The sequence below is a fragment of the Strix uralensis genome, chromosome 19 (genome assembly GCF_047716275.1).
Source record: "Strix uralensis isolate ZFMK-TIS-50842 chromosome 19, bStrUra1, whole genome shotgun sequence".
Classification (NCBI taxonomy): domain Eukaryota; kingdom Metazoa; phylum Chordata; class Aves; order Strigiformes; family Strigidae; genus Strix; species Strix uralensis.
In genome coordinates, this window is record NC_133990.1 from 7,412,090 (window position 1) to 7,439,992 (window position 27,903).

At 50.0% G+C, this 27,903-nt stretch overlaps 1 protein-coding gene across 3 annotated transcripts in view; it reads left to right on the plus strand.

The window, feature by feature from the left end:
• The first annotated feature begins 313 nt into the window (after positions 1-313).
• Positions 314-27,903, plus strand: part of SHISA6 (shisa family member 6) — a 266,371-nt gene continuing 238,781 nt past the window's right edge. For all 3 annotated transcript variants that reach the window (XR_012631577.1, XR_012631578.1, XM_074889373.1), the window contains exons 1-2: positions 314-990; positions 15,584-15,744. Coding sequence is in view for 1 of the 3 variants with exons in the window: in XM_074889373.1 (XP_074745474.1) it covers positions 314-990; positions 15,584-15,744 (838 nt within the window). In the remaining 2 variants the exon portion in view is untranslated. The remainder of the gene's footprint in view (positions 991-15,583; positions 15,745-27,903) is intronic.

The window sequence follows — 27,903 nt, forward strand, 5'->3', positions numbered from 1 at the left end:
TGACCCTCTCCCCGTCTCTCGCAGCCCCTCGCCGGAGGAGCACCGGCCGGCACGGGACCCCGCCGCTCCGAGCCCCGCTCCGCCGCTCGCTGCGCGCCGGCATGAAGCGCCCGGCGCCGGGCAGCCGCCGCTGAAGAGCCGGGCGGCAGCAGCGGGACACCCCCCCTCCCCTCCCCGCCCCATCCCCGCGCACCCCCATGGGGCAGCGCCGCGGCCGCTGAGCCCCGCGCCGCCGCCCGCCGCCCCCACCCCGCGCCGCGCCCCGCCGCGCCCCGCGCCCCCCCCCCCCCCGCCTCCACCGCCTCGCCCCGCCATGGGGCCGCGGCACCTGCTGCTGCCGCTGCTCCTGCTGTCCCTGCAGCTCCTGGCCCTGCTGCTGGCCGCGCAGGCGGCGGGGCCCCCCCGCGCCAAGGGCAACCGGACCCAGGGGGCGGCGGCGCCGCGGCGGACCCCCAAGCCGGGCAAGGAGCTCCTCAACCAGACGCTGGCGGGGCCGGGGGCTGCCGCCCCCACGGCGCTGCCCGGGCGCGGGAAGGGCGCGGGGGGCGGCAGGACACCCTCCGGCGGCGGGGCCGGCGGCGGGGGCTCGGCCCCGGCACACGAGACGTGCTGGGGGTACTACGACGTGAGCGGGCAGTGGGACAAGGAGTTCGAGTGCAACAACAGCCTGACGGGCTTCCGCTACTGCTGCGGCACCTGCTTCTACCGCTTCTGCTGCAACAAGCGCGCCGAGAAGCTCAACCAGAGCCTGTGCCGCAACTACAAGAGCCCCGAGTGGGCCCACCCCACCACCGCCAGCGGCGCGCTGCCCGCCGACGGCAGCAACGGCGCCGACGGCGACGCCAACAAGTACGACCCGGACAAGGACAGCACCAACGCCACTGTCTACATCTCGTGCGGGGCCATCGCCTTCGTGCTCATCGCCGGCGTCTTCGCCAAGGTGGCCTACGACAAGGCGCGGCGCCCGCCCCGGGAGATGAACATACACAGGTGCGATCCTCCCCCTGCTTCCAGCACCCCTTCTGGCCAGGGCCACCCTCCTCTCCAAAGGTTCCTCCTTTGCACTGCCTCTCCAAGTGTTTCCCTTTGCCTCGTCTGTCCAAGGGTTTCCTTGTTGCGCTACCCATCCAAGGGGTCCTCCCTTCACCCGTCCAGCGAAGGGTTTCCCATTTGTGCAGCCCAGCCAAGAGTTTCCCTGTGCACGACCCTGCCAAGAATTCCACCTTTGAACCGGCCGGCCAAGGGTTCCCCATTGCACCACACCCCAAACGCTGCCCCACTGCGCTGCCTGTCCAAGGAGTCCCTCGGGGAACGACCCGTTCAAACCTTTCTCCTTTGCGCTACTGGCTGACCATGAGTCTCCCCCTCGCACCACCATTCCAAGGGTTTCCCCTTTGCAATGGCTGTCCGGGAGCTCCCCTTTTGTGCCACTTGTCCAAGTGATTTTCCATTGTGCTATTGCTTTGAGGGGTCCCCCCTTGAACCACTCATCCGAGGGTTTTCTCCTCTGTGAGAGCTGTTCCCTCTTTGCACCACCCATCAAAGGATTTTCCCTTTCCACCATCTAGCCAAGAGTTCCTCCTTCGCGCGGTCTGTCCAGGGACAACCCCACCCCTTGGACCGTCCCTCCCGACCCATCTAGGGACCCATCCTGGTGCCCTGCTCAGCCCTCCCATCCCCGGAGCAGCACCGTGGGACCTGTCCCCCCCCGGCGCGGCCCCGTGCTCCTGGGACCGCGGCCAGCTCAGCCCCGCGCTGCCCCGCGCAGCGGAGCACCCGTCCCGCCCCTCGGCGCAGAGCCGCCTCCTGCCTCCCCCCCCCCCGGCACCCCCCCAGCGACCCCAGGGACAGCAGAGGCGCCCCGGACCCCGCGGGTCCTGCCCTGCCTGGCCCGGCCAGGGAGAAGTTTAAAAAGTGCGAAGGAAATTGGTCTGTGTCCTCCCGGCAGGTGCCTTGTGGTCGCAAGGGGTGTTCAGGAAAGCAGTGGTATCGGGGAGTGTGCTTTTTCTTTCCTTTTTTATTTCATTTCCCCTCTAAATGCAGATAACTCAAGCTAGTAGTCTGTCCTCTCTGGATGGCTGCTAGGGAAGTAGTTTGATACCCTTTTCTCGGTGGTTTTACACGTTGCTGTAATAAGAGAGAACGCTCTCGACATGTCAGGGAAAATTCTGTTTAAAAGCAAAAGTTCAGGCTTCCATAACAGTTCTCCTTTTGGACAAATGCCTGTACTCTCTCAGTTCATATTTATTTTTTGGTGAAAAAGCTGCTCCAAATGATATGTACTTCTTGTGTGCTATGAATCCAAGAGATTCCTGTGTTTGAACATAAAAATTGGCGAGGAGCTTCTTTATAAGAACAGATGTGAGCATGAGTGGGGAAATCCCTTATCTCTAGCAGGTAATGCTTCATAAAAATTATTTTAATTAAGAACTTTTAATCAAAACAATTAAAATCATTGACCGTATTTTTAAGGCTGAACTTCAGTCACACTCTCGCAGTCAACAGAGTTCGAGGGAAAGAATTTTAGCTTTTTACAAAGAAAAAGAGATGAGTGACGCAGTTTTTATTTATTTGGGAAGATGTGTTTTATTTAGACTCCTCCCTTTTATTAGCCTACACACACAGGGGTGCTGGCTGGTGTGAATTACTGTGCCTTCAATGAGGACAAAAAGTAACGCTGGTTTACGCTTGCTGAGGGTCTGGCCCACGAATTCCATCGCAACCCCCCCCCGGCCCTCGGTCTCTGCTTTTGCAACAGAATAACTTCGCAGTGTTAAAAACGTAATATCTTTTAGGCCACTTGTGTCTGTATAGTAAAGGATCCTCAAAGTAGCTTGGTCAGAAAATAGGCTCTTTTAAGTGTTTTCTTTACCAAGGGCTAGTTCCCCAACTGCCCAGCGCTTTTGGCTTCAAGGCAACTTTGTCTCGGCTTTCTCTTCGCGCTAAATTTGGAAATCTGACTCGGATGCCCATATGTTACTTTTGCTCTAGCTCCAGTGTGCTACAGGGTTGGATCCTCCACCCTTTGAAATCAGAGACAGTGTTGCCAGACTTGTCTGAATTATTCCTGATGTTTTCATTTCTTTGATGCTTGCTCTTCTATATTTAGTTAAGTTCTGGTAAAATGATTCACCTGTGTGTAGAAGTATGAATGGCAGATTGAGTGCTTGGAAAGCTTGACTTTCAGAGCATTTTAAGGAACTGATTGACTTCTATAATATGGTAGCTGGTAAAAGATTATACCTTTCAGAGCTGTGTTACCTGAACTTGATCAACATTGTACGATGGTTTAAATATTATGAAGTGCATCTCCAGCAGACAAGGTCTGCATCGGTCTGGGGAAAAATTCTATCAGCGCTCTAAGCAGAATGTAAATATGAGAAGTGGAGTGGTTTGTCTCTGAGAACTGCTGCTGGGTAACAGGGAAGGAGAAAATCAGAATGTAGTCAGATATTTCTACCTGTTTGAGGTCAATTGGAGTCAAGTGTAACATCCAGAATAATTCACTGTAGTGATGACGTGCATTAAATCTCAGTGTGCATCCCACCAAAACCTCTGGGATGAGGAGAACAGCAGTATAAACAGAAATTATTACAGCGGGCTAGAAACAGCCTATCATGAACAGTATCCCACACCCAGGGAAGATTAAGCAAGACTTCCCTGTACTTCACCATAAGCAAGATCGCACTTTCAATTGTATTTCATTGTAAATGGCTGGTTAGCAGTACTGTGTGTAGTTGTTCTTTCTCTGTTAAGTTCTCATCTAGCTTTTACAGAAAATCCTTATTAACTCAGTTACAAAGAAAATGTTGATGGAGGCAGGGCTCATTTTATGTCTTTTGACAGAAAGGAGGGCTTACAGATTCGCAGGAGGACTGTCACTCTCATGTGAAATGAAAGGCTGACTGTGCACTGCGATATGCATGTGCATTTCGGAGCTGAAAATCTGGTCTTGTTTTCAGGCACTACCACATACCTTTAAAGCAGAGGCACTGCTGTGATTCTGGGGTGAGCAGGGACAGTAACTGATACTTAAGTTCATTTCTGAGAGCAGTAAGTGGAAGTGCTTTGGAAGACAGGAGCTAAAATATTAATATTTTACAGAAACACTTGTAATGCTTTAAACTTAGCTGATTTTTTAATGATTATAGGGTCTTTCAGCCTGATCATATATGACTACCTCATGTCTGGATCTTGCTTTGGAGTTACACAGCCAGAACTAACGCGTGCTGGACTCCAGGTAGAAGCTGGGGCTGATTTCTGAGAGCGATGTTTTGTCTGCTGTTGCTCTCTGACTGCATTTGTGAGGATGGTTTGTTTTCATCAGTTTGTCAGGGTATTTTTTTTTACTCAAGCGTTTCTGAAGTGGGCAGAGCTTTGCTTTACTTTTAGTATTGGAACAAGTTAGGAAATCCTTGATGGTGAGCAAGGAATATCAGCTATTTGTTTTCAAAGCTGGGTATGTTTTCCTGTAGCAAGGAGGGGTGACCCAGAATATTCTCTTCTTGGGGCCACGACCCTAAATCCCCACGCTACAGTACATAAATAATTCACTGCTAGTAGTATCACCCTGTGACCCCTGTTTAGCCCTCAGCAGCAGTAACCATTGCACTGTCTGCCCAGTTAGGAATGCACGAACTGGAAACTGTTTATAGTTTGCAGCTAGGATTTGAAATGTTACCAAGTGCTTGCCACCTGGGCAGCCGAACCTCTTACTTGTAAGCCAGAGGGAGCCAGTGGGAGTGATGGCCCCGGGGCAGTGATGGGAGCCCAGCTGTTCTCATGTAGCTGCTGAGAAGAAGCGCTGGGATTTTTCCCAGCAAATTAGCTCTGTATCCTGCTAAAAGGCCATCTTCTGTATCTGCCCTTCCATGGAGTGTGTCTGATGGCTGGTTTGGCTTTTGAAAGGGAGAAGGGAAGCAAGCACCTTCTGCTCTGAGTGCTTCATGTTACCCTACTCCTAGGGCACCTTTGTTGCTACAAAGAGGAAAGATATTTGCGCTCCGCTTTTCTTTGGTCTCTGCCTTTGCGTCGTCTGCTCTAAATAATAACAGTGACTGTTTTTATAAATGAACATCCTTTTCCCATGTAGAGACCACAGTTAAATTGATCAATGTCTTGCCATTTTTACTCTGCACTCTGAATTTCAACAGGAATCAGAGGCAATGGATCTGTTTGTCCACAGATGTGGGAAGGCTGCATGCACTGTTTTGCATGATGCTAACTTAACATACAGGAGGTTTCCTCTTCCTGCAGGCTGCATCTTACCACAGCTCTTGGACCCTATGGTTGCTAGAGGGGTCGCTGGAGATAAGCTAGTTTCAGCCCTCTTTGCTACCGGTGGAGCTTGTGAAAACTGTCTTATCTCTAGACTTAGTTTGTCAAATTGTAATCACAGCTGGCTCATTCAGTTCTGTTCTCTGCTGGTGTGTGTTGCTTGAGCCAAGCAATCAAACTTCATACCTCCCTAGGGCAGGGAGAGAGTGCTACAAACACACACCTGGCCATAGGAACTTTACAGAAGATTTTCTTTTTTGGATGCTGTCCTTGCTTTCTTTCTCTTTCCGGTGATCAGTTTTTATGCTTTGCCTTTTTTTACTCCACTCTGTCTCGTTCATCTGACTCTCTCATGTGCCTTTTGTCTGCTCTTTGCCCTGCTTTGTATTGTTTATTCCTGATGGTTTCTGAGTGTCTTCTCTAAAGTGCCCTGTCCCTCTCATAGGCACAGAATATAGGTCCACAAGCACATGTCAGACTTGATTAAGGTAAAACCTAAAAAGCCACAATCTTGTGGCTTCAGAGAAGTTACTCATGACCAGTTCTATTTCAAACCAATCCTGCACCTTAGTGTGGTCGAGGTAACTCTCATGCAGGGAGAAGACCTCAACGTTGCCCTGTTTGCACTGATGAATTGCCCATTCCCAACTAGCCAAATCAAAGCAGGATGTGTATTTGTATGCACGTACCTGTACAAAATAGTTTTCCCTTTGCTTCGCTTCCATGTACTGGGGAAATTTCAGGCTGAAGCTCTGGTTGCGGTTTGCACAGTTTGGTAACAGGTTTTTTTGCTTTCCTCTCTGAATCTACTTCATAAAGAGACTGGCTTTGGTAATGGCGCAGAGGCTGCCTGGCTAAAGACTTCTGCTGGCTGTTTCTGAGCCTTTGCCTTTCTTTCTGAACTTCTCCCATTAAGAGAGACTATGCTCAGAAACATGATGCCTTCACCAAATCATTTCAGTGCCTCTAATTCCCATTTCTTTGATATTTTTCTGCTTTCTAATTAACGTTTTTTATTTGTAACCCTCCATTGTAAGGTGTCAAGGGAATCCAGTGTAGCTCTGAACTATCTCTTTTGGTTTTGTAATCTCTTATATCCTTAACTAACAGTTGATCTGTGCGTCTTTGGAGATCAGACGCCTTTTAAAACTTCTTCTTCACATAAGAAGATCTGAACCTTATCAGGAAAATTAGATCATGGTGCTTTTTCTTGCCTTTGCCCTTACTCACATGGGCAATCTGTATTTCCTTAGATCTGTGTGTGCTGTATTGCATGGAGGTCTCAAATGTCTCATTACCCAGGCAGACAAGCCTGGAATTCTTTCACAATAAATATCTTGCTGTAGTTCAGCTCTTGCCCCAACCTCTTTTGTGCAGTGATATGGCTCTTCACTGAAAGTACAGTTTTCTTCAATAAGTTTAAAGTCCCTTAATTGTGCTTACAACGTAGGGTTTGGTGCAAAATAGATATCTTGTGCATGAAAATTCTTCTGTGTGCACTTGTGTTTTTCAAAGCGCTGCTTATCCACCAAGTGCTGTTGCTGGCTTGCAGATACACGAGCACAACCAACAACAGACTAAAAAACTGTACCCACTGAGCTCTTAGCATAACTCCTGCAGACTTTCCTGCCCATGAAATACATAGCAGGACCTGCTGTTTTTATTTCATCTTCTTTCCATGATCAAGACCAGTGCTTAGTTCCTTTTCTGTGCAATAACAGCACTTCCAGTTCTCCCCAGCACCTGTGCTTCCTTTTCTGGGTGCGTCCCTTTTGCTCTCTCAAGCAAAGGGGCCTGTCGGGGTGGCCACTGGGCCAGTGCGCAGCAGGGCTGTGCCGGCAGTGGGGCAGGTGTCCATCCGCTCTCGGGGATGCTGCAGGACACGGCTCCTGGGGGCACCAAGGGCTTCGTGCCTCTCGCTGTCCCTGAATAGCCTGATGATGGTTCAGAGGTAGATCTTGACCCTTGCTGCCCTGGCCACTTCCTGCTCAGTGTAATGGCTCTTTGTGAAGAAATGTCAATTGGACTGATTTATTTTAACTTTCTAATTACTAAATCTTTACATAACTGTTTCTTTCTCTTCGGACCTGTTGTATCACTATTCAAAGGAAATAGTATTACTCATTGTGAGTTTAGTGATTGTAGTAAATTCCTTGCCCACGTCACAGCAATAGGAGGAGATTTACTCAATTTGTATATTAGTGTTAGATGTGTAAAGTACTTGTGTAAGATGTGCAGTCAAAGCACTGCTGGTATTTACCACTCTTGATATACAGCCTAAAGAACCTGTCCCAAAGGCAGGAGCTTTACTTTTCAGCTGCTTAATCCACCTCACATTATAAAGACAGGACAGATGATGAGCTTACAGCAACAGTTGTTTTCTTGTTGATTTATCAGCGTAATGCCCATACTACTTCTATTTCAGCTGAAATGTATTTTCCACATACATGCATTCATACAATGGGTGTGTATCTATCATGTAGTTATGTCACCTATGCATTAGTTTTGAGTTCACCAAGCAGGGTGAGTCAGAATAACTGCCAGCCTCATTCTGCTGTCGTAATCTGGGGTAATGACGTGGTCCTTAGTATGTCCACAATTTCAGTGAAATTTGTCATTAAAGCCAGACTACATTTCAGGAGCTTCACAAATAATTCTTGTATTTGGCATAGAGATGTTTCAGAAGACATTTGACTTTTCCTTGTAGTATTTATTTTTAGAAAGAGTGTTTCCTCACTTATGCTGGATGCAGGTGCACAAATACTTCGCTCTTGGAAGGGTGTCCTGATGCTTAGTATTTTTCTTTTCTTAACTCCATGGGTGCATTCACCTATTCTTGTACACACACACAGTCACGCACACACACATGTACAGGCATCCAGCACGTGCCCACTCAGGTTACTGTGAAAAACTGCTTCCACTGTTCCTCCCCAGAAACCCTGCTCTGAAGCACCAGCTGCTTTTGTTCCTAGCAGCTGCAGAGACCGGTTATCTCTTTTGCTGACCTGGGACTGGTGCATCTCTAGTACACTGCTGAGTCCCTGCACTTTCAGAAACAAGATCTGCTTTGGCAGTCGCCTCCATGCAAAAGAGGCTGCCTCCCAGAGGGGTTTGCTGAAGCAGTATTCCCGTGTTTCCCTCCATGTATCCGTCTGTAGTGGTGTTTGTGTAATCAATTAAAGCCCCATCCTGGTAGTAAGATCAGAGCACCTTCAGAGAGTGGGGCCAGACATGTGCTGTGGGGGTGATGCCAAGGAGGCAGCAGAGATTGGGAGAGCTGATGAAAGGCAGGGTACACTTGCCTTCCCATCTGCTATTTCACAGCCAACATGGAGCAATAACACAGGCAAGCAGCACTCAGCTGGCAGAAACTGCAGTGTGGGAGCCTGTCTCATAGGACAGCACAGACCCAGCTCGGTCAAGAGCAGCACGTGGCTCTATGGTCAGTGTTTGAAACTTCACAAGGCGTGCAGCAGGTCTGGGGACAGGCGCCAAACCAAACCATGAATACATGGATGTGCTCTGCCTGACTTGCCCATGAATGAAATCCTTCTCCCTTGGAGAGACCTGTCCCTTCCTGGTGAGCTGGCTCCATGGCTAGCTCAATCGCCTCGCTCAGACTAACTGCCTCTTTCTTTCTGGGTTAGTGAGAGAGCATAGGGTAGTCTTTAACCTCACTCTTTTTTTAAGGACTTGTAGTGAAATCCTGGCTGTGCTGAAGTTGATTGGAGTTCTGCCACAAACTCCATCACAGCTTTTAGTAGGCTTTCAGCTCAGCCAGACACTGCTCTTTTTATTGTGCTCTGCCAGGTCCATTTGGTCATTCTAACACCCCATACGTGAGGTCCCCAAGAGAGGGGATTTTCAGAAGGCAGCTGAGGGAAGTTTTGAGTATGTACAACCTGCACTACTGGAAATAGCTCTTCCCATTGCATTTTCCTATCCAGCATCCTCAGACTTCTCTACTTCAATCTTATTTCCCACAGGCTGTATCTCGGCCTGTTGGAGCTGTCACTAAATCTCCCCTTGTCTTCAGTAAAAGGGATACCTATGCCCACATTCATACTATCGGTTAGTATTGAAAATCTGTAGATATTGGGAAAACAGGACACTACTTTCAAAAAAGGCTGTGGTGAAGGGCAGCACTCCTCCAGCCTGCTGTTACCTCATTGGTAATTAAGACAGCAGGTTAAGTTTCGTGACTGGGTTGGTGAGTGGGCAGAATGTGCTAAAGTGAGCTGGTCCTTCACAGCCACTGCAACTTCATATTCTCTCTGGCTATAAGGTCCCTTCAGCCTCTGCAGGTGAATGTTACTTCTTCACTGTACTTGCTCCTATCACACTATCTGATGTACCTCAGAGCTCATTGCAGAGGCAAACGCTGACGTCTTGCAAACTCACTCCTTAAATCAGACATTCCTCTCTGTCGCAGCTCTTTGCTTCTCCCTGTTTCCCCAAGATCTGCGTGTTTATTCTCTCCAGCCCAAGAGGAGAGGGTCATGTGTGAACTGAAGATATCCTCATCAAATACAGTCCATAAAGTCCTTGCCAGCCCTAGGACACTGACATGAGTTCCGCATTTCCGCAGACAGGTCCTGAAAAAACCTGACAAATAGCCAGGGATACCAGGGATGCGTTTATTCAGATGGAGCTTCCTTGGCCACTGAAGGGGGCACTAGACAGGGAAACTATGGGCTCTGGTCCCAAACCTGCCTCAATCTTTCTCAGTGATAACAAGCAAATCCTTCCTCCTTCAGTCCACAGAGCACTTAAGAGCAAGGACTTTCTCCCCATGGGTGGAGGAGACAAGCAAATCACCACGCTGGGATTGCTGAGGTCAGGAAGCCAAGGCACTGCTAGTGGCTGTGGAAGATGGGAGTGTTTCACAGAGTGATAGTTACTGTAGGAAGAGCCACTTACAAAAATGGACCTGGAGCTAGGGATCAGCAGCCTAGTGGGGGTTCTCTCTGCTGTGTTTTGAACCTATTTCTTTATGGTGTTTTGGGCTGGACCCTCCAGTGGGACAATCTGGTTTGGCTACACAAACTCTACAGAATCACAGAATTGCAGGTTTGAGGCACGTCTGGAGATCAACCAGTCCAGACTCCAAGCAGGGTCAGCTAGAGCAGGTTTCCCAGGACTGTGACCAGCTGTGTTTTAAATGTCACCAAGGATGGAGACTCTGTGACCTACCAGGACACTGTTTCAGTGTTCAAACACTCTCGAGTTTCTTCTTGTGCTTAAGTGGCATTTCCTGTATTTCAATTTGTGCCCATTGCCTCTTGTCCTGTCACTGGACACCGCTGAGAAGGGCCTGGCTCCATCTGCTCTACACCCTCCTATCAGTTATTGATATGCATTGATAAGATCCCCCTGAGCTTTTCTGTTCCTTAGGCTTAACAGTCCCAGCTGTCTCAGCCTCTCCCACATATATAAGATGCTCTAAACCCTTAAGCACTTTTGTGACCCTTCATCGGACCCACTCCATGAGGTGCACGTGGAGCCCAGCACAGGACACAGCATGCCAGATATGTCTCACCAGTGCTACGTGGAGAGGAAGGATGACCTCCCTTGAGCCTGAAAAATCATTACTGATGATTTACTTCCATACTGCACGAAGAAGCTCCTCTCTTCCCTCCCACATCTCCATGCTAGGACTGAGAGATGAATACCCTCCACATATCTGCTGGACTTCACACCCTGCCTGGTCTTTGCTGCAGTTTGTTCCTGTTTATTTCTCCGTTTTATACTACTCTACTCGTTCTGTTTTGATTTTCTGTCACTCCCTGCCATTGCCCCTCTCCCAGTTTGCCTTGCCTTCGCTCTCTCTTTAGCAAAGTCTGTTGATTTCATCTTTCAATATCAGGGCCCCAGCTGATGCCCAGCCTTGCTACCCTACTGCTTACCCTCATCCCTTTTGGCCCTTTGTATTTCCAACAAGACCTTTTTTTTTTTCTTTTTCCTTTTGCAAATGGCCACAACTACTTCTTTGCATTAGGGTCCCTGTGTTCATCCCACCACGTTTCTTCCCAAAGTACTCATTTAGTCCAGAGTTGCGTAAGAGCCTTCCCTGCTGATGTACCTGAGAGCAGAACCTGACCTGCTCTGCCTTGGGATCTCCTGCCATTCAAGACATCAGTAGGTTTTTCTCCCACGCTGCTAGTCCAGCATTGGTCTGGAACAACATTCCTGATGTCACTATGTCTATTCTGGATTTACATGGAAAGAAGCTTTAGTGTTCTCACATAAATGACGTTAATGAAAAAGCTGTCATAAATCATTATCTCAGGATATGATTGTACAGTTACGCAACTCTAGCTACTCCATCCGCTGCCACCGGTAACACGTTCCAGTGAGTGAGGTTTGTTTTCCTGAGATAAGAGATGTGTCGTCATAGAAAGGTTTCTGAAGTGTCTCCTAGCCATATTTAGGATGCTGTTGACATCAGTGGGACTAATTGTGACCAAATGGCTGCACACACAAGACCCAAATATTTCAAGTGATTCTATCACTCTATTATTATTGAAGCTTTTGCAGTGAACAATTAGACAGCTGTACCCAAGAGACTTATACCAACCAAATCCTTCCTTAGTTAAGTGTGACTGACCTTCCACCAGCGTGGGGCTTAGCCCTCTGTGCTTTACGGAAATAAACTGGATCACACACAACAATGTGATTGATTTGGCAAGGAACTAACCAGTTTGATCCAAGTTTGAGTTTCTCCTCCACCTATAATGTTTTGTTCTGCTGGTGCTGAACAGTCTTTTTCTCTCTGTAGACATTAAAGAAGAGGACAAAGAGTGAGCACTCAGGACACACAGTTTGGTGTGTTTAGGACATAAGAAGATCACATGTTCAGCACTGCTAAGTGTATGGGACTAAAACAATGTGAACTTATGAGCTAGGTCTGCTTTTGAAAGTCATGTTCAATTTATCTCGTGTAAAGCCTGACACAGCAGACATTGCTTTCCTGAGTATCACCTGTGATTTCTTCAGTCCATGAGAGTAACAGTCTCCTTCCTTCCATGTGGCTGGCACCTGACTAGAAATCATTTCCTTGTTATGTTGTGACCAACTAACTCCCTAGAGTAGCTGTTATTACTCTTCCTTTAGGATGAAAAACAAAGAAGAGGTTAAATTTGTTCTTACCACCTGAGTTGTATTTTTGTTTGTGGTAAGAATCAGTTCAGGTCCTGGCTGTAACCAAGGAACAGCCAAGCATAGTTTTATGAGAAACCGTTCAAAAACTGAAATATTATCCTAAGCACATGGTTTTGTCTTCATGGAGAGCAGCAGGCTCACGGTTTGGCTCTCAGGTAGATAATGACTGAGAGGATGAGGTACTTCTCACCAGCTCCAATTGGTCCGGAATACGTTCACTTCAATTGCCTCAATTATTTTTAGTGAATGGAGGTAAACTGTCCATCCAGGAGGTGGGGAAGCTATGTTCTTAGGACTGTGTCAAACCCCATTCAGAGAGTAATGATGGTAGCAGAAAGGACAACAGTATCAGGGGAAACAAGGTGACCTGCAGTGTAAGGTGGTCCTGGACTCAGAACTGTAGCAGAATTTAGGTTGGAAGGGGCATCTAGAGGTCCTTCATCATTCCATCTGCTTAAAGCAAGGCCAATTTCAATGGTGGTGGAGGTTGTTTGGGGCCTTATCCAGCTGAATTTTAAGACCTCCAAGGACAGAGATCCCTCAGCCTCTCTAGGTCCCTGCTTCAGTGTTTTGCTATCCCACTGTGACTTTTTTTTCTTTTATAAATAAGTGGAATTGCCCTTACTGGAACATGTGCTAATTGCCTCTTGTCTTCCTTGCCTTACACCTCCAAGAACAGCCTTGCTCTGTCTCCTTTACAGCTCCCCATGAGTGGAATGTAGGTCTTCTCTTAACCTCTATTTGTCAGGTTAAACAAACTCAGCTTCAGGGAGAACTGGTTTGTACTCTTCTGTTTCCATCTCACCAGTACCTCCAACTCCACTTCCTCATCTTTGAATTTGTTGTACTGCCTCTGTGTACCTCATCCCACACAGCACCTTCTGAGTGTACACCGGTCCCTGACCTGACCTTTCTTGCCCAGCTGGCTCTCTTATATTAAGCTAAGTGCTATACAGTGTTTTAGTGTTATCCACGCTGTCATGTTCCTCTGTACTCTTGAGTGATTGCACTCTTGATACTAAGAGTGTCTTCGACAATTGTTCAAAATGAGCCCAAGTCACTATGGGCAAGTAAATAATGGTCCTAATACAATCTCTGTGATTGAAAAATTACTCTTAGCATTTCTATACTGCAGATGCCATTAAATGGTCATCTCGTGCTTAATATATCTTGGAGATATGTATCAAGGGCTCAGTTCTGCCAAACTGCTGTCTTTAGAAAATGTGTTGTCTTCAATGGGATGTACTGGATGCTGGTGCCAAATAGACAGACCTCATAAGCTTCCCACATCCTCCCCAATCAGCAAGATCTGTAATGCAGTGGGGAGGTATTTGCCTAGAAAAGCCATCAGGATTACTGGTGATTGAATGAATCCTCTCCTCAGGAGGGAGCTGTACAGTGTCACATAGGGCAGAGACCTCAGGCCCCAGCTTCAGGTCCTAGTTTTACCACTCATGTTCTGTACAACCTTGGGCAAGGGACCAAAACTTCAGACATGTCCTGTAAGTTGATGACCCATTTGAGATACCTCAGGTGTGATTGTAAAAGATAGTAAGCGCCAACAGATCTGTGTCAATCAGTGGGAATTCAGTATCTTTTGGAGAACACCAAATACCAGTTCCTCTTCTTCAGTGAGGAATAACCACAGGAGCAAACAGAAGGAGCCCTGACTTGGCACAGGGCTAAGTATCTGTCTCTTACTGTTGCCACATTCACCTCTCTCTGACCCCATCTTAGCATAAAAAAAAAATCTGCGCTCTCATGTCCCTGCATGTGACAACCCCTCCAACTCCATATGTATCAGTATATGTGCATATATACATATCATATAATTGGTTATAGCCTCTATGCTGCTCTCTCTACAAACAATAAATAATCAAATAAGGTAAAAATATTCTTATTCTGTATGGGGTGGTTGTGAACTAATGTAATCCTCTTCTGGAACCTCTGAGATCTTCCAATTTCTTTTGTAGAGCACATTAGTGTTGCAATTCATTATGCACAAGGATAGCAGTCTGTAGAGGAAATGATTTGGAAAATGGAACCGACTCAAGTCCCAAACTATTTCTCATATGAAAGACCAGAAGCATGGCATTTAAGGAATGCTGGTAGATAGGAGTAACACCAGCATCATTCTCATCAATACGCAGTGAAGGAATTTCTCCTCCTTATATCTTTCTTGGTGTGCGAGGTGATATTAGGCATATTCCCTCTGCCAAGTGAAAAGCACCTTTCAAACACTATCATTTTTCAAATGCCACTGTCCCTTATAATCCACACAAGCCAATCCCTTCCTCCTTTTTCTGTGGCTCAAGAGATAGCTTGTGGCTGCACTAAGAAAATCAGTGCATTTCACGCTATAATTGTTCCACCGTGTCCATGATATTCACAGAGGAAAAAAATCTTTGAGTATCCACTCGTTCAAGGGGAAAACACTGGCTGCAACTGAACTGTGTGACATTTCTTTTTCTTGGGGAATAGCAGAGAGACCTCAGTACCATTAAATAAATCCCTAATGGACAAAAAGCTAAAGGTAGGCTAATGGCTGTGTTGACATTAACCCATGAAAATGGTTTAATCTTTTCTTCTGGACTGCTGGTTCTCCTTTAAGAAACCCACTCCCACCACTGTTGTGTATTGAGCTTCTTGCAGAAAAAAAAAGGATTTAAGGAGTGTGGGGACCAGACTCCTAACGTGATTCAATCTTAAAGAAGTTTGACTTGGGCAGGGTAGTTTTGGTGTAACCTTTAGAAGGTCACAGCGCCTGAGTCTTAGGGCTCTGACGTGTTCAGTGGTGACTCTTTCTGAAGGCAGTGCTTTATGCTATGGAGAACAGTTCATCTGCGCTGTCACTGACAGCAAGGAAAATGATGGAGAGATAACATAACCCTGGGGTGAAGTGAATTAGTGGAAGCATATGAAAAACTAAACAACAGCCAGGCAAGCCTGTAAATACATGCAGCAGACACACAAAAAACCCCTGAGCTTTTAAGACATTTTTTGGTCATTATTGTTGCTTTTTTCTGTTTATGGTAGAAATCCAACTACTGCTGGATTCACACGGTGACTGTGGAAGTGAAAATGCTGAATGCCATTCTAGCTACTGTTGTGAAAATACATTTTTCCTGTATTTCTCTCTCCTCAGGGCTCTGGCTGACATCTTAAGGCAGCAGGGACCAATCCCAATAGCACACTGTGAAAGAGAGACTATCTCGGCCATAGATACCTCCCCCAAAGAAAACACCCCAGTCAGGACATCTTCCAAAAACCATTACACCCCTGTGCGCACCTCCAAAAGTAACCCAGGTAAGTGCTGTTTTCCTGCTCTCTCTCTTCAGAGGTGGTTGTACCAGTGGTACGTTAGAAGTCAGCAGAACATCACACTTTACAGTAGTGGATTTTGTAAACCTAAAATTAAGATAATAAGTGGCTTTAAAAGGCAATCAGATAAAGCAGAGAAGTGCAAGGATCAGTGGTGATGATTCTTTAAGGTTTTTCCTGAAGAGTGGCTGTTCTCTCTAGGCATTTTAAAAATTCAGAATCAGCGAAGTATAAATTCAGCTTAGACCATAATGCTTGTATTGAGCTTAGAACATTGTGTATTTCCAGCCTAACACATATTCTATAAAGCATAATCAGGTTCTCTGCATACAGCATCTGAGAAGAAAGAAATCCACATAACTGGGACCACCTTATTCATTCAGGTGAACTGTAGGCATGTGCCGAGAGGAAAGTGTGGAAGGTCACCTAGAGGGTATCTCAGGAACAAAGAGACACTGGCCTGAGGTCCTCCAGGATCATTGGCCTGGGAATCGGGACACACAATTTTTTTCCCATCTTCTGCTGACTGGGTGAATTTGGTCAAATCATTTGACTGTTTTTGCCTTGATTACCCCAGTGGCACAAGGATGCCAGCCTCTTAGGTAAAGATATTGTTCTGATTTATTTAATGCTTCACATATTGATAATTGTCACAACGATGTCTCGATGGTTGCTGACGACCTTTGTTAAGTGGGATGTGGTAGACTTGCCATCACTTGCCATTTCTCAGTTGCAACTGGATGTGTGCCTCAAAGATATGCCCTCATTCAGTCACAAGTTATTCAGCTTCACGGAGAAGTTTCTGGGTGGCATTTCCTGGCCCGTGTCACCTGGCAATCAGAGGAGGTTTTGCTAATGGTTCCTGCTGAGGAAGTTTCGGAAAGAAGCTATCAGGAGCTCAGACTGCTCCACAACCTACGGGGCTTGATGTGCTCTGCATTATGTGGAAAGGGCTCATGACTGAGGTCAGTGACTGTTTGGTTTTCATTGCCTCTTTGCGGTGACTATTGGAAGTGACTGTTGGAAGGGTTTTGCTGCAATGTGCATCACCCTGTGGAGGCAGGACCAGGTGACCATGTTCTCTGAAGCCTCCCCTGCTGCTGGGAACAAAATAATTTCCCTGAGAACTAAGAAGGATTTCTTTCCTCTCAAATTTTCACTCAGAGGACAGTGAACCCTGCAATTTTGTATGCCAAAGAGTCATACCTGTGAAATAAAAGGTTGGGCTGGACAACAGTGCGTGAGGTGAGTTGTCTGGAAGAGGAAGGTGCTTTTGCATATCTAGGGCTTGGGACTTGCTCTTGAGAGGATATGTGATTCTGCCCCAGGATAGAAACACAAGAAGTAAGGGTTTATGGCCAGTGAAGAGGTATAGGCACCATCAGAGACCAACTCTGACATAAGCCTTATGATGAGATGAATCCATTTCTGAAGACACCCTGTTTCTTCCAGTTGGCTCCTGATGGTCATTTAGGGCAGGTAAATCCTGAATGAAGATGCAGAAGAAATTCTTTGCTTGCGGCAGAAGATACCAGCTGGATACTGGAAGTCTGAATTAGGTGTCATGTTTAGGCACTGTCAAGACTGAGAAAAGGCAAATGGGAAGGTTTTTGAGGGGAATTGCTAATTGCAGTGTTCTTCTCTGGTCTCTGTTGGTAGCTGATGGCTCCAATGGACATTTTTAAGACTTACAACTACATTAGTGGAGGCACACAAGGATGCAAGGGCCAGAGCACATGTATCTTGAGCGGGGTGCTAGTGCAAATGGTCACACTACAACGTGACAGTACCCAGTAAGGAGTCTACTTGGTCCTTGCTGAGGGCTGGAACATGCGATGAGCAAGGCAAAATGGCTGGGAAGGAAAAGGCATGCTGTGAAAGATGACAGTCTGCTTCATTCAGCCTCTGCTTGTCTGTATGTTTGCCCATATTCTGTGAAGGAGAAAAGCCATTACAGGTCAGTCAGAGCTGAAACAGGCAAGCCACAGGCAACAGGAGCCCACTAAAAGAAGATATTCAGAAACCCAGCTACAAAAGAGAGGGACTTTACTTCCAGACTTCCCCAGCCATTGGCAGCTGTAGGGGTAATTGATCACTTCTACCTTGGGGCAGCCAGTTGGACCGAATGTCACACCGAGCCCTTGCCAAAGCTGGGAAAGGAAAACTTGCTCTTGTAACTTGCCCAAAAGAACTTGTTCCTAGCTCAGTTGTGTCCGCTATTAACATGTCCTTATATATCATATGAGACAGAAAGCTAATCACTTACCTAAGATCATGAGCTCATAAAACAGCTATACATTTCATGTTTCTTTAGACTATTTCATTTGCAGAATAGGGCAATGCTCCATTGTAACTATACTCTGTTAGATTATTGCAGTAATCAGGAAATTGTATAAATGAATGCTAAAATCTTTTAGGGAAGTAAAAGTTGGAAAACAAGAATGGGTTATAGCACATTAAACTAGAATAAAGATGGTAAGCCCCAGTATGGAAGTAGAAGAGGGGTCACCATCAATGCTTGCTTCTTGGGGAGGAGGGGAAGAAAAGAAATAAAAAGAGGGGAATGGGTGACAGCTGGGGCAAAAAAATAGAGGGAGTAATATGTAGTAGCAGCATCTAGGCAAAGCACTGCTCACTGGTGCTGCAAATTGGCTTGAGAAGATCACAGCTGTAGGGTTTTGCAGCAGGATCTGAAAAACATCAGGTCTGCTGGCTGTGGTTTGTCTCGGGACTCCAGAGTACGAGATGTTAAGCAACCAGAAAGGACTATACTTGTTACATACAGGCTGAGACTGAGTTTGGTATTTGTTTTACTTGGAACTTTTGTTTCCAAACTTATAACTAGGAGGGTGCCCTTAAGTCTTGCTAAATAGACCATAGCTTCATTTTTCCATTAGGCTTGTTTGGTGTCAGTGAGCAAAATGATTATGGGTGACAATGACAAACTGAGGTGGTCTGTGTCTGAGGCAGTAGAGTCCAAACAAAGCAGTATGTGCAGGTGCTGCTGAGGGCATGCCTGCGGCACTCAGCTTGCTGGGTGGTGTCTGCTGTTTCCTGATGCAGGAATGGAGAGGAGTCCATCTCCCAGTACCAGCTGCTACCTTTCCTGTAAGCAGCCCTCAAATGGTCACAGCAGGAGACCACAGGATGGAAACATACAGCTTCCTCTGGCAGCCCACCAAGCCATGGGCACTGTCTCCAGCTGTCGCAGATGGCTGAAGGAGAGTTCAAGACCAAGGCAAAGTCCTCAGTGCATTTGCCCAGGCACTTCCCAGTGGTTGGTTTCAGAACTCTCTAAGCTCTGCAGTGGGACAGGAGGGCCTGGTGTTAGGTCTAGTCTGTACTTTGCTGTTGAGATTTGAGACAGAAGAACGCAGGTCTAACTAATGCTTGTTTAAGGGAAAAAGAGAAGTAGGTCTCTGTCCTAGACATAGAGACAATTGTCATTCTTCAGACAAGGCAGCTGGTTTCAAGAAGGCTTCAGCCTACTACTTTACGATGGCCACCTTCTCCAGGTGGTGTGGGAGTCAGCTATTTATCAGAACCACAATAGATTTCCCACATTGTATTCCGCTGAGCTTGAGTGTCTCAAGTGTCTGAAGAGCACTTCTCCAGAGATTAATGTCACTTTTGCTTTCCTCTGAGAATCAGCTCATGCCCTTTTGGGATGGCAGGGGTGGCAGGGGACAGTTCACCTCCCCTTCTACCCACCCTCACTTCCACTGACATTTCTGTTCATTGCTTTTATACAGTACTGCTGTTTTGGTGGTGGTAGGCTCTTTGCAGATAAGAAAAGCTGAAATCTGTGCCTACAGATTGCTTGGGTCAGAGCACACCTCTCCAGCTGTGCACCACCTAATTAGTATGAGCTACATCACTCTCTGTAGACAGGAATGCTCCTCCAGCCCACACAGACCTCTTCTTAGTTCAGTGTTTGCTATTGTGAGTAACAGGTAAAATATGATGAATCTGAGATTACAGGAAATCCATCTCATTTAGCTGTCTATTGGCATTTTTGATGTCTCTACCACAGTAGCATCTTAAGGGGTGTTGGAAGGAAAACTCTAGTAACATTTCCCCTCCCTTTTCTACTTGTCCTATCTATGCTGACATCTGCTGTGAAGGTCAGTGCCATTCCTTTGTTCAGTGGATGTCCAGCAAACATAGACAAGAACAAGGATAGATGGGAGAAAGGTCAACAGTTCCTGCAGGCTTGGAAAACGTCATACATAAGCAGCAATATGTTCCCATAGAGGAAGGTGCTGCATTTGGCACAAGAGACAGAGTTTGAGCCAGAGGCAATCCTCCTGCAATGTCTGCAGTCAACTGATGTGTCAGAAATGATGAGGGCAGTTCCTGTGACAGTGATGCTGATAGACGTTAGCATTAGTGGAAGAATTAAGACTAGATACTTGGCTCAGATGACTACCTCCAATACCATCCTCGGATATTTGAAGGCCTCTGAAAGTCAGATGCAAGGAGCTGGTTTGCTTTTCCCAGAATGTGGCTAAGCAAAACACCCGCAAGATTCAATCCCCACAGAAATTGTCAGATGGGAGTTTTCTGATTGCCTCGGTGATAGAGGGGTAGCCAGCTCAGGACTGACAGCCATGCAGGGAGCTGTCTCATCACTGTTTTCCAAACTGAAACCAAACCACAGAAGAGTTCAAGTAAGAATTTGAAACAGACCTTTGGCTGGTGTGAATCAGTGTTGTACTATCATAGTGGTGGGACATGGGCTCGGTTTAGGCAAATCCTTATGGGTCAGGGAAGCTTATGTCCCAGACTTACAGTTGCTACAAATCTATGATGCTTCAGGACAGCACATGGTCTGAATTGATAGTTTATTCTCTCAGTATCATTCTGGCTCTTCCACACTGGCTCTTTTTCATAAAATTCACCTTGATAGTATTGCCAACCTGTGAGAGAGGGGTTACTCAGAACCGTGAGACTGATGTGGGAAGTTATGTGGGAGGAGAATCTCTCCAAATATGTCCAGGACAAGGATGTCCTTGCTGCCACTGTGCAATGCTTTCGGCGGTGAAGGGTCACCAGATGTCTACTTGAGCATGAAGCAGGTAGGTAAAACCCATGCCTGGAATTATGCTGCTTCTGACTACCTCCAGGATCAGGACACTGTTAAGAGCAATGACAAGAATCTTTTTATACTTGCTGGTGAAAAGACTCTGGCCTAGTTTTATATTCTTTTGGCCTCTTAATTCTCAGAATATCAAATTGCATCACCAACAAAATATGCTGGTCTGAAACCAGCTCCAGATGTGCCAGAAAAGAGCTGACCACAGGGGTAAATAGAGATAATTTTCTAGTGTGAAAAAACTTTTGCTATTCACCTGCGCTAGGGACGGGTGTACCTGCAGGTGTGAGGAGCAGCTCAGTGACAGGGTTACCACTTCGAACGCAGCGAACAACACAGGCTGGCGCTCTGATTAGCCTGATACATCTTGGGAAGGGTTTAATGACGTGCCCAGTACCTGAGACAACGAGCAGCACTGGAGGTCACCGATGGCAATCCAGATAGTAACAAAGCCCCTAAAAACCCATGGGTGTCCTGTGTGCACGGGCCACGTGCAGAAGGTGATTAAGGGTGCGTCGTCCTCGTATTCCACAGGCTTGGCTGCGAGGTACCACCCAGAAATGGATGTGGGAAGGGGGAAGGTAAAAAAAGGGGTTTATTGGGGAGGCTGTGGGGCACCCCATAGGGGGTGGGGAGGCTCCGTGTGGGGCAGAGACCCCCAGATGTGGGGCGGAGATACTGATGTGGGTCAGCGACCCCCCACCGTGGATCAGAGACCCCCAGATGTGGGTCAGTGACCCCCAGATGTGGGGCAGAGACACTTGCTGTGGGGCAGACACCCCCAGATGTGGGGCAGAGTCAGCCGCCGTGCGTCAGTGTTACTCACTGTGGGGCAGAGACCCCCAGATGTGGGGCAGAGATACTGATGTGGGTCAGCGACACCCCACCGTGGATCAGAGACCCCCAGATGTGGGGCAGTGACCCCCAGATGTGGGGCAGAGACACTTGCTGTGGGGCAGACACCCCCAGATGTGGGGCAGAGACACTGTGGGTTCCAGACCCCCAGATGTGGTTCAGTGACCCCCCAGTGTGGGGCAGAGACACTTGCTGTGGGGCAGACACCCCCAGATGTGGGGCAGAGTCAGCCGCCGTGAGTCGGGGTTACTCGCCGTGGGGCAGAGAACCCCAGATGTGGGTCACTGGCCCCCAGATGTGGGTCGGTGTCACCTGCCATGGGTCAGTGACCCCCCGATGTGGGGCAGAGACACTTGCTGTGGGGCAGACACCCCCAGATGTGGGGCAGAGTCAGCCGCCGTGAGTCGGGGTTACTCGCCGTGGGGCAGAGACCATTAGATGTGGGTCACTGGCCCCCAGATGTGGGTCGGTGTCACGTGCTGTGGGTAAGTGACCCCCCGATGTGGGGCAGAGACGGTCGCTGTGGGGCAGAGACCCCCAGATGTGGGACGGAGATACTGTTGTGGGTCAGCGACCCCCCACTGTGGATCAGAGACCCCCAGATGTGGGGCAGAGACACTGTGGGTCCCAGACCCCCAGATGTGGGTCAGTGACCCCCCGATGTGGGGCAGAGACACTTGCTGTGGGGCAGAGACCCCCAGATGTGGGACGGAGATACTGTTGTGGGTCAGCAACCCCCCACTGTGGATCAGAGACCCCTAGATGTGGGGCAGAGACACTGTGGGTCCCAGACCCCCAGATGTGGGTCAGTGACCCCCCGATGTGGGGCAGAGACACTTGCTGTGGGGCAGAGACCCCCAGATGTGGGACGGAGATACTGATGTGGGTCAGCGACCCCCCACCGTGGATCAGAGACCCCCCGACGTGGGGCAGAGACACTTGCTGTGGGGCAGAGTCAGCCGCCGTGGGTTGGGGTTACTCGCCGTGGGGCAGAGGCCCCCAGATGTGGGTCGGTGTCACCTGCCGTGGGTCAGTGACCCCCAATGTGGCGCAGAGACGATCGCTGTGGGGCAGAGACCCCCAGATGTGGGGCGGAGATACTGATGTGGGTCAGCAACCCCCCACCGTGGGTCAGAGACCCCCAGATGTGGGTCAGTGACCCCCAGATGTGGGGCAGAGACACTGTGGGTTCCAGACCCCCAGATGTGGTTCAGTGACCCCCCAATGTGGGGCAGAGACACTTGCTGTGGGGCAGACACCCCCAGATATGGGGTAGAGTCAGCCGCCGTGAGTCGGGGTTACTCGCCGTGGGGCAGAGACCATTAGATGTGGGTCACTGGCCCCCAGATGTGGGTCGGTGTCACGTGCTGTGGGTAAGTGACCCCCCGATGTGGGGCAGAGACGGTCGCTGTGGGGCAGAGACCCCCAGATGTGGGACGGAGATACTGTTGTGGGTCAGCGACCCCCCACTGTGGATCAGAGACCCCCAGATGTGGGGCAGAGACACTGTGGGTCCCAGACCCCCAGACGTGGGTCAGTGACCCCCCGATGTGGGGCAGAGACACTTGCTGTGGGGCAGACACCCCCAGATGTGGGGCAGAGTCAGCCGCCGTGCGTCGGGGTTACTCGCTGTGGGGCAGAGACCCCCAGATGTGGGGCGGAGATACTGATGTGGGTCAGCGACCCCCCACCGTGGATCAGAGACCCCCAGATGTGGGTCAGTGACCCCCAGATGTGGGGCAGAGACACTTGCTGTGGGGCAGACACCCCCAGATGTGGGGCAGAGACACTGTGGGTTCCAGACCCCCAGATGTGGTTCAGTGACCCCCCAATGTGGGGCAGAGACACTTGCTGTGGGGCAGACACCCCCAGATGTGGGGCAGAGTCAGCCGCCGTGAGTCGGGGTTACTCGCCGTGGGGCAGAGAACCCCAGATGTGGGTCATTGGCCCCCAGATGTGGCTCGGTGTCACCTGCCATGGGTCAGTGACCCCCCGATGTGGGGCAGAGACACTTGCTGTGGGGCAGAGTCAGCCGCCGTGGGTTGGGGTTACTCGCCGTGGGGCAGAGGCCCCCCACCATGGATCAGAGACCCCCAGATGTGGGTCAGTGACCCCCAGATGTGGGGCAGAGACACTGTGGGTTCCAGACCCCCAGATGTGGTTCAGTGACCCCCCAGTGTGGGGCAGAGACACTTGCTGTGGGGCAGACACCCCCAGATGTGGGGCAGAGTCAGCCGCCGTGAGTCGGGGTTACTCGCCGTGGGGCAGAGACCATTAGATGTGGGTCACTGGCCCCCAGATGTGGGTCGGTGTCACGTGCTGTGGGTAAGTGACCCCCCGATGTGGGGCAGAGACGGTCGCTGTGGGGCAGAGACCCCCAGATGTGGGACGGAGATACTGTTGTGGGTCAGCGACCCCCCACTGTGGATCAGAGACCCCCAGATGTGGGGCAGAGACACTGTGGGTCCCAGACCCCCAGATGTGGGTCAGTGACCCCCCGATGTGGGGCAGAGACACTTGCTGTGGGGCAGAGACCCCCAGATGTGGGACGGAGATACTGTTGTGGGTCAGCAACCCCCCACTGTGGATCAGAGACCCCCAGATGTGGGGCAGAGACACTGTGGGTCCCAGACCCCCAGATGTGGGTCAGTGACCCCCCGATGTGGGGCAGAGACACTTGCTGTGGGGCAGAGACCCCCAGATGTGGGACGGAGATACTGATGTGGGTCAGCGACCCCCCACCGTGGATCAGAGACCCCCTGACGTGGGGCAGAGACACTTGCTGTGGGGCAGAGTCAGCCGCCGTGGGTTGGGGTTACTCGCCGTGGGGCAGAGGCCCCCAGATGTGGGTCGGTGTCACCTGCCGTGGGTCAGTGACCCCCAATGTGGCGCAGAGACGATCGCTGTGGGGCAGAGACCCCCAGATGTGGGGCGGAGATACTGATGTGGGTCAGCAACCCCCCACCGTGGGTCAGAGACCCCCAGATGTGGGTCAGTGACCCCCAGATGTGGGGCAGAGACACTGTGGGTTCCAGACCCCCAGATGTGGTTCAGTGACCCCCCAATGTGGGGCAGAGACACTTGCTGTGGGGCAGACACCCCCAGATATGGGGTAGAGTCAGCCGCCGTGAGTCGGGGTTACTCGCCGTGGGGCAGAGACCATTAGATGTGGGTCACTGGCCCCCAGATGTGGGTCGGTGTCACGTGCTGTGGGTAAGTGACCCCCCGATGTGGGGCAGAGACGGTCGCTGTGGGGCAGAGACCCCCAGATGTGGGACGGAGATACTGTTGTGGGTCAGCGACCCCCCACTGTGGATCAGAGACCCCCAGATGTGGGGCAGAGACACTGTGGGTCCCAGACCCCCAGACGTGGGTCAGTGACCCCCCGATGTGGGGCAGAGACACTTGCTGTGGGGCAGAGACCCCCAGATGTGGGACGGAGATACTGTTGTGGGTCAGCAACCCCCCACTGTGGATCAGAGACCCCCAGATGTGGGGCAGAGACACTGTGGGTCCCAGACCCCCAGATGTGGGTCAGTGACCCCCCGATGTGGGGCAGAGACACTTGCTGTGGGGCAGAGACCCCCAGATGTGGGACGGAGATACTGATGTGGGTCAGCGACCCCCCACCGTGGATCAGAGACCCCCTGACGTGGGGCAGAGACACTTGCTGTGGGGCAGAGTCAGCCGCCGTGGGTTGGGGTTATTCGCCGTGGGGCAGAGGCCCCCAGATGTGGGTCGGTGTCACCTGCCGTGGGTCAGTGACCCCCAATGTGGCGCAGAGACGATCGCTGTGGGTCAGTGACCCCCAGATGTGGGGCAGAGACACTTGCTGTGGGGCAGAGTCAGCCGCCGTGGGTTGGGGTTACTCGCTGTGGGGCAGAGGCCCCCAGATGTGGGGCGGAGATATTGATGTGGGTCAGCAACCCCCCACCGTGGGTCAGAGACCCCCAGATGTGGGTCAGTGACCCCCAGATGTGGGGCAGAGACACTGTGGGTTCCAGACCCCCAGATGTGGTTCAGTGACCCCCCAGTGTGGGGCAGAGACACTTGCTGTGGGGCAGACACCCCCAGATGTGGGGCAGAGTCAGCCGCCGTGAGTCGGGGTTACTCGCCGTGGGGCAGAGACCATTAGATGTGGGTCACTGGCCCCCAGATGTGGGTTGGTGTCACGTGCTGTGGGTAAGTGACCCCCCGATGTGGGGCAGAGACGGTCGCTGTGGGGCAGAGACCCCCAGATGTGGGACGGAGATACTGTTGTGGGTCAGCGACCCCCCACTGTGGATCAGAGACCCCCAGATGTGGGGCAGAGACACTGTGGGTCCCAGACCCCCAGATGTGGGTCAGTGACCCCCGGATGTGGGGCAGAGACCCCCAGATGTGGGTTGCAGTCGCTGTGGGTCAGTGACCTCCAGCTGTGGGTCCCAGAGCCCCAGATATGGGGCAGTGACCCCCTGATGTGGGTCCCAGACCCCCAGCTGTGGGTCTCAAACACTCGCCGTGGGGCAGTAACCCCCTGATGTGGGTCACAGACACTTGCTGTGGGTCACAGATCCCCTGATGTGGGTTGGAGACATTTGCTGTGGGGCAGACATCCCCAGCTGTGGGTCAGAGAAACTCGTTGTGGGTCCCAGACACTTGCTGTGGGTCAGAGATCCCCAGATGTGGGTCAGTGACCCCCCGATGTGGGTCAGAGACCCCCCGATGTGGGGCAGAGACCCCCTGATGTGGGGCAGGGACCCCCTGATCTGGGTCCCAGACCCCCAGATATGGGGCAGAGACCCCCCGATGTGGGTCCCAGACCCCCAGCTGTGGGTTGCAGGCCCTCGCTGTGTGTCTGGCCCCTGCCCCGCTGTGGGTCAGGCCAGCACTTGGGCTACCGGCACCTTCATGGAGCGGCCGTCCCGAGGCACCACCAGGTCCCTGGAGCCTTCGGCCTCGTCGGAGCCGTCGTCATCCTTGGGGAGCCTTGGTGCTGTGTAAGCACTACTCAGCAGTAGCCACAACACCAGTGTGCTATCAACACCCTGCCAGCTCCCAACATAAAACACAGCACCGTGAGGGCTGCTACAGGGGAAAACCAATTCTGGCTCAGCCAGACCCGGCACAATAAGCCATTTGAGTCAGGATGTTCCAGAGATATACGTATTCAAAGTGCTGTCTTCAGCAGTGCTTTCCACCCAGAGGCATATTCTGAGCTTGTTCTGAATGTGAACAAATGCAGGAGAGGCCTTTAATCTTTATGGAAATTGTAGCTAACGTCTCTAGTCAAATACAGGCAGAGCAGCATGGGGAGTACTTCCACCCTAATCATCGCACAGGGGAGGAGATCACTGCGCTTGGCCTTGCTCTCCCTGGGCTACGGGCTCAGCACGGGCTTTGGCCCTTTTCTAAAGACCAGGGTGAGCCAGGGCAGTCAGCTTCTCAGGCTTCCTCCAGGTTATATATGCCTTCTCCTGTGCATTCTTCTCCCTTTCCCCTCTCTCCTTTCCCCCAAGTCTCCAACTGGTCTCTGCTTCAAATTACTTCCTTTATTCATTCATTGAATTCTCTAGCTTCTCCCCAAAATCCCCAGCAACTATTTGAATTAATTTACCGAGGATCAGCGTAGAAATGTATGTCGAAGGCGTTCAAATTCCCTGCTGTTTCACAGTTTGTGTTGTCATTTACAGCTGTTCAGGGGAATACAAAGCAGGTGTAAAATGATCCCCCAGTCCCTACAGTAGCATTTTACAGCCCCTGTGCTCTGTTGTAAGAAACTAGTTAAGGTGCAGGCGGGTGAAGAATTAGGGAAACCACTTGGAAAACACCCAGAGAGTTCCAGGAACAGAGTTTTTCTTTTCTCCATACTCCTGTTGCCATTCACTGACATTTGAAAAGAAAGAAACAAGACCAGCTTTGAAACCTCTAGGATCTGTAGAAGATAGGGCAATTTGATGTTACTCTATCTGCTTTTTCCTTCAAGCACATCCCTGTTATGGTAATCCCCAGTGCTTCCCACAGCTTTCCCTCCCAGGAAAATCCCAAATGGATTAATATGTTTTCTGAGCCATCAGAAAATGTCAGATTTTTCTGTCTCAGATCATTTTGAAGGTAAGAGTTACTCAGTGTCCTGGCATCCAAAATACCATCACCAAAAGGGACAATCAGTCCAGCAGAGAGAGGGGAGAAGTGGATGCTGCGGGAATTGGTGC